The sequence below is a fragment of the Nothobranchius furzeri genome, chromosome 17 (assembly GCF_043380555.1).
Source record: "Nothobranchius furzeri strain GRZ-AD chromosome 17, NfurGRZ-RIMD1, whole genome shotgun sequence".
Lineage (NCBI taxonomy): Eukaryota > Metazoa > Chordata > Actinopteri > Cyprinodontiformes > Nothobranchiidae > Nothobranchius > Nothobranchius furzeri.
In genome coordinates this window covers 41,561,378-41,574,074 of record NC_091757.1, presented here as the reverse complement: position 1 = coordinate 41,574,074, position 12,697 = coordinate 41,561,378, and the positions used below count along the sequence as shown (strand labels likewise).

The 12,697-nt window shown below is 42.4% G+C and overlaps 1 protein-coding gene across 2 annotated transcripts; it reads left to right on the top strand.

Moving 5' to 3' along the window:
• The first annotated feature begins 15 nt into the window (after positions 1-15).
• Positions 16-4,677, top strand: arrdc3a (arrestin domain containing 3a). 2 transcript variants are annotated; one of them, XM_015972411.3, is made up of 8 exons: positions 16-506; positions 1,934-2,015; positions 2,118-2,265; positions 2,358-2,460; positions 2,629-2,885; positions 3,320-3,476; positions 3,567-3,709; positions 3,808-4,677. In XM_015972411.3, the coding sequence occupies exons 1-8, from the start codon at positions 227-229 to the stop codon at positions 3,874-3,876; spliced, it is 1,239 nt and encodes a 412-aa protein (XP_015827897.1). In that variant the 5' UTR covers positions 16-226; the 3' UTR covers positions 3,877-4,677. The 2 variants fall into 2 exon arrangements, with proteins under 2 accessions (XP_015827897.1, XP_054587411.1); XM_054731436.2 differs by having other exon boundaries at positions 297-506; positions 1,863-2,015.
• The last annotated feature ends 8,020 nt before the right edge of the window (positions 4,678-12,697 follow it).

Genomic DNA, 12,697 nt, shown 5'->3' with positions numbered 1-12,697 from the left:
TGTCTGTGACTGAGACCATCAAGGAGACAGGCAGATGATAACAGCATCCATTGCTGGTTATCAGCCTTCACAAAGCTCAATGAACTGCTCACAAAGAAGCCACTGATCGTGCCCGCTGCTTCTTGCAGGGCAGAGATACTGATCAGTGTCTCCAACCCCGTTTTTCTTATGAGATTATTTTTTCATTAACTCCTTTTTTTAGAGCTCGAGAAGATCTCTTTCCGCCATGGTGCTAGGAAAGGTAAAGAGCTTCATAGTGAGCTACGACTGTTTTAATGACAGCAACGTCCCCGTCTTCTCCAGCGGGGACTCCGTCTCAGGGAGGGTGATCGTCGAAGTCACCGGAGAAATCCGGGTGAAATCTCTCAAAATCCACGCAAAAGGAATAGCAAAAGTTCGTTGGACTGAGTCAAGAAACGCTGGATCCAACACTGCCTACACCCAGAACTACACAGAAGAAGTGGAATACCTGAACTACAAAGATATTTTAATTGGACATGAAAGAGGTAAGAAGTTTTGTAGAAATTGTGATGCTCCCCTGGTTGGGGATCAGGTTCGCTGAAAGATATAGAGTTGCAGGGCTCAATAACAGGATAATTGGTTCGATTAAAGACTAAATAAAGACCTGTCACTTTATTGCCTTATTTCAGACGAGATGTTCGGTGGGTATTTAGTTGTCTTTTAAAATCTCCATCGTTGCTTGTTTTTGTGGTCAGAATGAATGACAGCTGCTCACGTATCTTGTGTTTTTCATGGCATTTGAGGCGCATAGGGAGGATTTATCTCATTTAAATACATATTGGAATTGAGTTGATTCTGTATTTTATAGCTATGAAGCTTTGTTTAGAAATTTCATCGCTAAACAACGATGAAGTTTCCACCTATTGTTCAAAGCGGTTCAATCCTGTTCCGAAAACTGGTTTGCGAGGGGGCGGGGGGAAAGCCAGAGCGCACCCTGGCTCGTGTGTGATTGGTTAAGATGCTAGTGTGTGGCCAATGACATCATTCCCCTGCAGAGTGGCAGAAAAAACTGCAACTTTTTAATCAATGTAAAACACCTGCAGGACACGAAAATTGGTGGTTTTACTGTAAATTTTAAGGAATTGTGAGTTGCAACCAGGATGTGCTGGACATTTGAGATTTCTTTGCTCTTAATTTTTAATTAAAATCAAGAGTTTTTTTTTTCTTATACCAGTGAATGCAGTAAAGCTTTTATTTGCATGTATTCGGTTAGGTCTGTTAGCATGGATTATGTTAAGCTAACATGTCCGAGACGTGGTGATATTGTCGCTGAACGATTTAATATTTATTAGCGTTGGGAACACGTGTTTAAATAAGTGGGTAGCAGCTCCTTTAGTCTTACGGGACCACAGAGCTTGTCAGACGCATTTATGTATGTGGTTGTTGTGACTGCGGCGTCGCGGAGTGAATACGTAATGCCGAGGGAAGCTGCTCACACCGGTTTAGTCCGGTCTTCTCCTGCTGGAGTCTGTCTCTTGACTGACAGCTCCGCACTTGTTTACCACACGGCTTCTGCTAGGGGGAGGGTGTGCTGAGCTGGCAAGGGCTGCGCACACGTCCTTATCCGCCACATATTTACCTTTTCATGTAAAATGAGCAATATTAAATAAAAAATTCATAATTCCCCCCCCAAAATAAGTGAGAAGGCATCGCTTCGCTTTGCCCCATAAAATTACTTGTGCATTAGCATCACTCACGTTCAGTTTCTGATTTCTCCAAATTTTACTCTGCTGTTTTTTAAAATCTCAATACACTTAATTTCTAACAGACAAGATCAATTGTAAAACCCGTTTATTCTCTTTTTGTCTCCCCCACCCTGTGTTCTTTGATATGACTTACAGATGCCTTCGTAGAGCATTTTGTCCAGGTATGGTATACATGTGTTTGGAATATTGTCCTCCTTGTTTTTCAGACGATGACAACTCGGAGGAAGGACTCACTACAATCCATGCAGGAAGGCATGAGTATGCATTCAGCCTCGAGCTTCCACAGACGTAGGTGTCCCAATACGAAACTAGAATCAGAGAAAAAGTTATTTAGATTTGAGAACTTGACCGTTTTTCTCCTTTCTGCCCTTCTTTTACCGTCACCTGCAGACCTCTGGCTACCTCTTTTGAAGGAAAACATGGCAGTGTGCGCTACTGGGTGAAGGCAGAGCTCCACAGGCCATGGCTCCTGCCCATGAAGACTAAGAAGGAATTTACAGTCTTTGAGCACATTGACATCAACACTCCGTTATTGCTGGTAAGAAGTCATAGGAATGATGAAATGCATAGCTTTTATGTTTGTAAACTAAGAAAAAATGTTTATAAGATGTTTTTTCTCTACTTTTTCAGTCGCCTCAGGCCGGCACAGCAGACAAGACGCTTTGCTGTTGGTTCTGCACCTCAGGTCCAATTTCCCTAAGTGCCAAAATTGAAAGGAAGGGATACACCCCAGGTGAGGATAAGTGAATAAACGATAAGGTTGTTACTCATCTGTTTACCAGATGAGCCAATGGGATGATCACATTCTGCAGGATTCTCTACTTGTTACTGATTACTCATAATTAGGGTTCCTATCACTAGAGAAAAATATTAACTTCCATTATGTCTTATATTTGTGTAGGCGAGTCTATCCAGATATTTGCCGAGATCGAGAACTGCTCGTCCCGCGTGGTGGTGCCAAAGGCGGCCATCTACCAGACACAGACCTTCTATGCCAAAGGAAAGGTGAAGGAGGTCAAGCAACTGGTGGCCAACCTGCGGGGGGAGTCCTTGTCCTCTGGCAAAACGGAGACCTGGAATGGCAAAATGCTGAAGATCCCACCTGTGTCCCCCTCAATCCTGGACTGCAGCATCATCAGAGTGGAGTACTCCCTCATGGTGAGTTTGGTCTTTCTCTCACACACTCGATGAACATTTAGGTCAGGTGCCCGTTTTTGTTGTTTGTATTTGTTTTGAGACGACGGGCATACAAGGGTTTCTGCTTTCATCAGAATCAATATTTCCTTGTAAGCCAATATCCCGGTAAAGGTGCCTGGCTGACTCGGCTTGCATAACCAAATCTGGACCTGGGATTGTACCAGGTGTTATGTCCGCATGCTGCTAAGCGCATTAGCCCAGAATAATGGAGGCAACACCTGCCCTGAGGGTACTAATAACCTCTTTACCCTTCACATAGACAGATAACTGATTTGAACACACTGACCCACATGACCAGTTTACCTAAATATTGGTTTGCAGATTGGAATGCACAGCTCTGTAAACTCCCATTTTCAAGATCTAAATTGCTGTCATGTCCTCGTGTTTGTGCTCAGGTATATGTCGACATACCAGGGGCAATAAACTTGTCCCTGAACCTGCCCCTGGTTATCGGAACCATCCCTCTTCACCCATTTGGCTCCCGCACATCAAGCGTCAGCAGCCAGTGCAGCGTGAGCTGGCTGGGCATGGGTCTGCCAGAGAGACCTGAAGGTAGTTAAAGCAAATGTTTTTTTTCCCCAATTTACACAAATTTGATCGTAATTTTCAAGAAATGCTAAAATGTGATTTCTTCTCCTGCAGCTCCTCCGAGCTACGCGGAGATAGTGACAGAAGAGCAGAGGCAGTGCAGGCTGGATGGTCCTGCAGTCCGAGAGGAGCTGGAGGGTCCGCTATGTGCCTACATTCATGAGTTTCGTTTCCAACCTCCTCCTCTGTACTCTGAGGTCAGCATCCAAATAGTTAAAACATATAATTAGCCTTTCTTCAATAAAAAATCACCTCTTTCACTAAATAACCATATTTTTGTGGTTTTCCTCCGTAGATTGACCCAAACCCGGATCATGCTCGCCGTACCGAGGAGCACAGGCTCGATGCATGTCCTTCGCGCTGAACGTATTCCTAAAATTGCCCTTTCTGACTTGGGGCACTTCAAGGAACCCGCTTGCAAGACTGAGCTTTGAACATTTTCTCAGATAACGGTGCTTTCATAGTGCTGTTGACATCTTGAGGAAAAAGGCATCACTTCCAACTCAAGAACTAGCCTGTAGTTGGCCAAATGCGTTCTGCCCCCCCATCAGTAAGAGAAACAGAAGTCTCTAGTTTGGGGTATAACTACCTTCCTGTGTCAGCCTTCTGAGGAGCTTTCAGTCTGTAAGGACCCCACACAACACACACACACACCTGTTGGACCAAGGCTCGACCTGCCAAGCTCCTCTTCAGCCTTGATTCTTCTGTTCTTGTGGCACATTAAGGACATGACTCCTAACAAGAAAAAGAAGGCCAGATTACTCGGTTCCTGGCATCAGTAGATTCACCTTCAAAAGAAAAAAATGGGGTGGAGAAAAAGTTCTAACCGCCGTAGTCCGTGTGAATGAAGGCGTTCAGCTGCAGTGAACAGAGCTAAGGCTAGGTCCTGTCTCGTGGGATTTTGTTTTGCACATTTTATTGTTTTTACTTGAGTTGTGTGGCTCTGTTTTAATTTTTTAAATCACTAATTGTTTGGTTTTGGCTTAGCAAAGCACCAGACCGAGATCGCTAGACTGCAAGCTTAACCTTTGAGACGATCATCTGCAGAGACCGGGATTTGACTTTTGAGAAACAAAAGACTGAAGGAAAAAAAAAACAAGTGAGAAATGCACTGAATCTGCTGAAGCTGTTCCAGTTGTTTTTCTTTTTAGTACAGTTTCTAATACCTGACCCGGAGTTTTACCACCTCCAGGTGTTGCTTTCTGCGCTAGGATCCTCCTGTTTAGTTCACCTACTCCGTTTAGCTCCTGTGATCCGTTTTTGTTTTTGAGCTTGTCCCGGGTGTGGAAGAGGAGGGTTGCAGTCATGCTTTTGCCACTAGAAACCTAAATGACAGAAGAGGACACAAATATGGTCTCGCTCTTAATTGCCTGCGGCCCTTCTAATCCTCACATTGGGCCAAGCCAGGCTTGCATTACTGCCCAAAAAGCACTGTCTCAGGTGGTTTTCTCACTTGCCAAGTGGTTGAAAAAGTGGATTTTATTTTTTAAATTGCACTGTTACTGCAAATTTTTTCTTTTTTTTTTTCTTTTTTTTTTACTACCAAAATGAGAGAACAGACCTGCAGTTGAGCAAGGCAGCTTTTTGAGATGAAACACATTCCCTTTTTGTCCTACTGCACTTGCCTACTGCATCCAAACTATGGTCAGATGTTAGCAGACCAGTGAAACCAGAATGCTACTTGTAAAAAAAAAAAAAAAAAAAACAATAAAACCTGGAGGTGAGGAGTGGCAGCTTCTGTGGTAAAGAAGCAAAGCCTTTGTTTAGAGTGGTCAGGAGAAGTAGAAGTAGGTTCAAAATGAGTAATACATTGGTTTTCTAACTCATTTAATACAAAAGGCCACTTGTGAACAGAGGTTTAGCATGGTCGGGGAAAGACAAACAGCACTTTTTTATACATTCAATCAAAAAAGCATTCAGTGGTGAAGGTCTGGAATCCAAAACGTAGGTACTAACCAGACGGTAGAAGGTGTATCAGTAAAGCAATGTTACGTAGGACATGGGTGCATTATTCACTCTTTGATGTTAGTGACTTTTATTACGTTTACATTTTAAAGCATAGCTAACAATTGTTTTGTGCGTGCACGCTCTTCTAGAGATCCCGCTGGCAACTAAAACAGCTTCTGACAGATTTTTAAAGTGATCTTATCATAGTGGCCTTGATGCAGAAAACACCCGATCATCACGTTTCTGCGTCTGCTAAACCCACGCTCTCGTTTCTGCTTTGGTCGGCGCTCGTACGTTTTTTGACTGTTTCGTGTTTTCTTCAAAGGGACAAAAAGGGAAGAGATTTTTATTATTATTATTTTTAAGAGTAAAACATCTTGGCCAGGTCTCTTAATTGTGCTGGGAGTTTTTTTTCCCCTAAAATCGATGAGTTCATTTTTGTCTTTTTATTTCTGGGCATTCATACAGGTTGTTTTCTAGCAACCTTATTAGATCGTTTCCTCCCTCACCTCTCGTGATCTCCCCCTCAGGCCTGACGGTGACAGCTGTTGATCAGCGACCCCCACCCCCTCCTCCTGAGGAACATTTAGTTAACATAGGCTCAAGTGTTCAGTAGTGGTAAACTTGTGTAATAGCAGTTTGCAGTACTTTGGGTTTTATCTTAGGGAAACTAAAGCTATGCGGTGAAGAATAAGCTCACGTGTTTGTTTCAGGTCGGTTCGATAGTCCACTTGCTCGGGCCTCAGTCGAGTCCAGTGTCAAAACTAAGCTAATCTCCTGACCTGGTGACAAAAGGCAGGAACTGAAATGTTCAGAGAAACAAAGAAAAAAACCTGGGTGATGGGGATCTGAAACATTTTAGAAACAAAGTGCAATATTACTCACTGAATTTTCTTCATTCTCCATGTATGTTATTATTTTATTGTTTTGGCTGTTAATCATGACGATGTGTAGATATTCTATGAATATACTATGTTCTGAATGATTTAACCTTTGTCTAGTTCTTCCTTTTGATTTAAATAAACTGTTTGTTCTAAATTACAGTGCACTGAGTTTTGTTCTTGTGCATCAATGAATCGTGCAAACACACAACCTTCCTTGGAAATTGCAAAGTTAAAAGATTTATTCACCAGTTGGTTTGTCTTTGACATGATTAAAAATAAAGCTAAATACAATTATGAAACAAACATTTTGAATATTTTTAGGTGAATGTTTTGGTGCATAAAACACAAAGCACCTGGGAAACCTGGTTCAACACTGCCCCTAGAGGCTGTTTAGTGAAACTGCACCAGCTGCAGTTCAAGTTTGTCATTGAAAACAACAAAATGCTTATTTTAGGTAAAATCTACATAAATTATGCATTTTGAATGCTTCTTAATTCAAATGAGCGTTTTGGTTATGTGTATCATTCAAATGTTTGAACTTTAGTAAATAATCCTAAAGGGAAGTGGGAGAAGCTTTTTGGTGACAGTTTGCTGTTATGCATAAATCTGGTGTTTTGACTTGATGCTAACGACAACACTCATGAACACACAGGAAAATGTCCCAACTGGCAAAGGGGGAGTAAAGACATTCATTTTGTCCAAAAATTGACCTAGGACGTCCATGGAACTGTCCTGTTTGGAAGACACCGCATCTAAAAGACTGAGCAGTGCCTCTGCTTTGAATCTATAACAACTAGGTCAAAATGCTGTAATTCATCCACAAAAGTGAACACCTGTAATGTCCATCCAGTTTCTTTGAGCTTTGCCATGTTTACCCCAAGTTTTCTTGTCATTCTGTGTTGATTATTAACAACTTCATGCAATTTGACTGTCACTGTGTAAGCTGCTCCTGACATTTTGAACCAGCACCTCTAAACCAACTGACTGTGTCATTCTCCAGTAAATGTTTAACCCACACAACCCTCCAACTTAAAATAGACTTTTCTCTCTTCGCGGCAACCCATGACCTAATTACGAGGTTCAGCAATCTGTAAATAGTCGATCAGTTTCACTCATAGACACTTTACGTCAATCTGGTTTTAAAATGATTGTTTTGTGAGGAAAATGGCAGTAGTTGAGCACAAACGAGCTCAGTGAATCGATCACGATGGATGTGGGCCACTGGTATCCTTTGCTGCGTCTCCTGGAAACAGTTGGGACATAATAAAAACACATCGCTAGAAATATGGAACAGGAACGTGTATGACGTGTAATCATTCTCTGGAAAGTTGAACTGCTTCTAAACCTTTACCGAAACTCAGATGAAAACTGAGTTTTGATGAAAGAGATGTGTGCTGACTCAGCAGCTCTTCAGCTCAGTCCAAGCTCTTCATATTGCCTTTGTCTCCTCCTAGTTTCAATCCCCTGGCCCCTTTTGACTTGCATGAACCCTTTATGGATGTCCGAACCTCCGTGTTCAAAAAAGAAGGAGGGAGGAGAGAGCAGATTGTGGTTTTTTTGCACAATTGTGTGAGCAGTGAGAGTGATGATTAGCAAATGCTGACGCTACACAGGCCTCAGCTGTTTCCTCTCACCAGTTAATCCAGGTTTTCCGAAGCCCCAGGGATCCAGGGGTTCCTGGCAACATGCTGTGACCAGGCAGTAACTGGTGGGGATGAGAAAGACAGGGGACCGAGACCCCTGAATGCCTGCTCGCCTGTGCCACATCATCACTGTGACATAATAGAAACACACACACACACACACACACACACGTAGACACATCTCAGCACCGCTGCAGTTATGTGCACACACACACACATTCCAGGAAAACGTGGAACAAGCTGTTCCAGAAGTGAAAATATCAGGAGGAGATTCAGCTACTATGATCGAATAAATGTGGTCAAATGTTAATAAAACTCTGAAGGACATTAGGAGAATTCTCACCAAAATAATCTGGTATTTTAACAGACTGATCAATGAAAATGAGTCACTTCAGTTGTGCTCAATAGAAGTTCTGACCAACATACCAAACATGTAATGTTCTAATGGGCTAGTCTGTTTACTCTGCAGAGAAAAAAAAAACGTTCATCTTGGTGTCACGTCGGTACCGGGCAGTGGACGGGATTGATTAACCCCACATAAACTCTGAAATCTGATGATTTAGAAAGAAATCAGACACAGATGAAGATATTTGAAACACCAGCGGTGGAATTCTGTGTTGATTTGAGGTAAAACTCAACCTTTTTTGGAAATCTCCAGGCTGCGTTTTAAACCTGCACATCCAAAAGTCCACTTGGAGTACTGGACCACAAATATAATTTGCAGAATAATAAAAAATGAACCCACACATGCCGAGCCCTTCCTCAGATCAGAGGGCTTATATAAACTAATAATGACCTAAACATGAATATTTCTGCATGAATATGTTAAAACTGTTTCCAAAAGGTTTAAATGATGTCTTTCATACAGGCAGATATAGTCATGATGCTAGTTGTCTAACCCGGAACTGCGCTGCTCTGGGTGGCTGCATGTTGGAGTAGCTCTGTTAACTACATGTAAGTTTTGCCTTTTCTTGGGCATTTTTTCTTCTAGTTTCTCAAGAAAAACTGTATTTTTTTGGACACTTTACTTTTCTGTTTCTGGTGCTGTGAAGCTTGGAGGATTTTTACTGCTATTTTTTAGCTTTTTCACTTTTTGAGCATTTGCTATGATGCGCAACCATGGCAACAAGCTGTTTACAATCGGAGCAGCTGATAAACGTTGGAAAGGCTGAAATAATAATACCTCAACTGAAGCCACAAATCCCAAATGAGCAAGCTTTGCCCTGCGATGGACTGGCTCTCTGTCCAGGGTGTACCCCGCCTGATTGCTCATTGACCGCTGGAGATAGGCACCATGCCCCCACCCCCACCCCCGGGTTCAGACAATGGATGGATGGATGTTTGTCAAGCTACTCAATACTTTTGTTTATGACACTCCCGCGTAATTTTCTACATATTTTATTGTGTTGTTAAAGTTTATGTGCATCTTTGCATTTTTCAACAGGTGTTCTGTCCCATAGTTTTGATGCTGACATGAGCATTTATGTTATTGATCTCATTGCCTCTTCAAGCACAGGTATGTTAAGCTGAATAATAATCAGCTTTCCGGGTATTGTGAAGATGTGACGCAAAATGATTTCTGTCCAGGAACTTCTCAAATGCAGTGAAATTATGCCGAGATAAAGTTGTGGAGCTCTTAAGGTGTCAAAGTTTTGTTAATCGTTACCAAATGTCTCCATTAAGTCGCTGTAGTCGTGAACTAAAACAATAAATAATATTAATATCTTAATTAGTTTTACAAGTTCCATCAATCAATCAAAATAATGAAAGTGATGACCAAAAAACACTTCTAAACTCCGGCTACCTGTCAATCACAGGGACACGCCACTAATATGTCATAATTTCAAACTACATCAACAAGGATGAGTTGCTAAAAAAATAAAAATACACCCCCTCAGAGTTGCCATAATGGTAAACTTGACCTATTAAATCTAAAATGCTTTTTTGAACCAGGATATAAACCTGTTTATTCATGCTGTGAAGTTGGCGTTTTTAACATGGGAGTCAATGGGACCTTGCTCCTTGATGGATCCAGCCCCTAGAGGATCAGGAGGGAACTACATTTTTTTGTCACTTCTGCATTGGCTTCACTTTTAGAAGGCAGGATTTGTCCATTGTTCTGTTACAATTCGCTCTGCAGTGTTGATGTTTTATTTCCACAAATAGCACAAGCCAGAAGGAGTTCTGCTGTGTTTTATTAATGGGGTTATACTTCTTCCTACTCCATTTCAAGTTTGCAAAATTACAGCATCAAGATGTTGAATTATGTCTTATGTTAATATGTCTTAATGTTCTTTGTTGTTTTTTATTATTATTATTTGATTTTATTTTGTTGTTAGACATTATTGTGTTGTTTTATTTTCTTCTTCTTTTTAAAAACCTGAAATAAATGATTGATTGATTGATTGAGTGTTGTGGAGTTGCTAATGCTAACGGTTAGCTTCTGCTAGCCGAAACACGGTCTTCAAAATGATTTTCTTCTTGGTTGGTAGCTTGTTTCTGTTGGTTTGAACCTTGTTACATGACCCCAAAGCATCATATTGGACAGCTGTTTGCTTTTGCTTTAGCAGATAGAAAACATGTTAGACTTGGTATCCAACCACACACACACACACACACACACACACACACACACACACACACACACACACACACACACACACACACACACACACACATGCGGTCGCCTGGAATCAAAACACAAGTCAAATGAAGGTGTGAATTAAATGAACATCAACAGCAGCTGCTGCACACTAACAGTATATGGGTGTCACTTGTCAGTTTTTAGACTACATGACTTTTGCATTTGTCCTTCTATAAAAGACAGATACCAGATTCCTCTTCTCATCCCTGTCTCATGTCTCCAGAGTCCTCATATCGCTGATAGAACACATTATCAGAAGCTGTTTTCCTTTTCCTAGTTCACTGATACAGAAGAAGCTGGTCCTTCTCATCCAACAGACGTGACGCAGGTATTACATATAATTCATGTTGATGGTGATAATTGAAAATCGTCCTAAGTGGAGCTGCGAGGGTTGTTGTTTAGTCCGGACAGAAACACGATAGCTGGAGTGACAGCGCGCTATGTTCTCATGCCAAAACTCCCGTCCCAGTCACCTCACAGTCCTAGCATGGTGAGCATTCCACTTCCAGGCCATCCTCAGCATGCACTCACACATGCATGCACACACACACACACTGCAATGTTTGCAACTGTAATGCAGCACCACCAGTTTTCAAACTTTGCTGTGACCACAGCTTGGAGAAGTTTGCACCTCATTTTTACTCCCACCAGAGAAGTGTTTGTCCAAAATAGAAGTTGTTAAAAGTGAATGTCTAGTAGGTCAACATATATGCGTCATTTAGGCTGGTCGAAGGGAATAAGGTCGTCTGCGCGTGTCCTTGTGAGCTCCAGACTGCTGCAAAAACAAGTAGATTAGCACAAAGAGTAGACTTCCTTAAATTCTGCTATCCAGGCTACCGGAGGATCACAAAGATTTAGGATGTCAACTCATCAGCTTATAACTTCAACAGTTTCAAACTTGGTAAGGTCCAGAAATCCTGTCAGCACGAGGCCACATGGGGAGAGAGCCATGCAAAGTGGACATTTGAAAGACTGCTTTTGAGCAAATTTCATGCTCTTTCTCTCTGGCGAAGTTCTCCGGCATTTGTCATCTGCAGCCCTGCATGTCTCCACATGTGTTTTGTCCTCTTCGTTTTGAGGCTCATCTGATCTCCAGATGTGTTGAACCTCTGCTGGACTAAAACAGCTTTGGCTGCTAGAGTCTCAGAATATCGTATTTCCTCTCCAAAGTTAATGTATCTGCGCACTTTGCTCTAATTCTGGAATGAGGGCATGACGCTCAGTTATGTCACCAAGGCTCAGTGCCTGATGAGCTATATTTTATTGTAGGCCTAAAATAGTTGTTAAAAATGTTTCCATATGAACTACACACAGCTGTTAATATCTTAAGTGGTGAATTAATCATGCATTTGCCTTCCGCTTCTTTATTTAGCATCTGCAGTCTCCTTCACCGGTGCATTCAGTCAGAAAGGAAAAAGGAACTCATCTGACGGCGCAGAAGCCGAGAGGTAAGCACGTTATTGCAAATCTAAATTCCTTCAGAGGAATTCAATTGGTGGCAAGTTCAACACATCATGCAAGGTTGTGCCTTTTTATGCAACTCCCGCCTCAACGTGCTCGATCACCTCTCGTTCTGTTTCAAAGAGACTAGAGAGGAGTGCTGTTTCACTGCTTGTCTTATTTTTACCCCACCGGTCCCCAGTGGAAGTTGCTCAGCTTCCTTTTTTAGCCACGGCTGACTCATAGCATACCCCCCCCCCCCCCTCCTCCTCAGAGCTCTTTGGCATTAGCCCTCCCTCTCTGCAGCTGCTCAGATTCTCCTGAGTCACTGGGAGCAAAGACATCCCTCCTCACCAGCGTCACAGGGGAGTCTTGCTCCTGAAAAACAACAGGTGCAGTGGGGCCTCGAGAGGGCAGGCTGTCTGCTGAGCAGTGTGTCCAAGCCTTCCAGTCACTTCTCGCTGTTATTTCACCCCTCGGCCTCCAAGCATCCAATCTGTCACCTCCTACCCTATCCTTCACGCGATCTCTGTAAACTCCCTCAACCCCTGTTTGGCCATCCAAAATCCCAGCCTAGCTTCATCCAACCCCTCACACACACCTCTTTGCACTTGCTCCAACACTGTG

What these genes read in the sequence shown, in the direction of transcription:
- arrdc3a (XM_015972411.3), top strand. Translation starts at nt 227, where the DNA reads ATGGTGCTAGGAAAGGTAAAGAGCTTCATAGTGAGCTACGACTGTTTT. An exon ending in AGCCTCGAGCTTCCACAGAC is followed by an intron (nt 2,016 to 2,117) that starts GTAGGTGTCCCA and finishes CGTCACCTGCAG; the next exon opens with ACCTCTGGCTACCTCTTTTG. An exon ending in TCTGCCAGAGAGACCTGAAG is followed by an intron (nt 3,477 to 3,566) that starts GTAGTTAAAGCA and finishes CTTCTCCTGCAG; the next exon opens with CTCCTCCGAGCTACGCGGAG.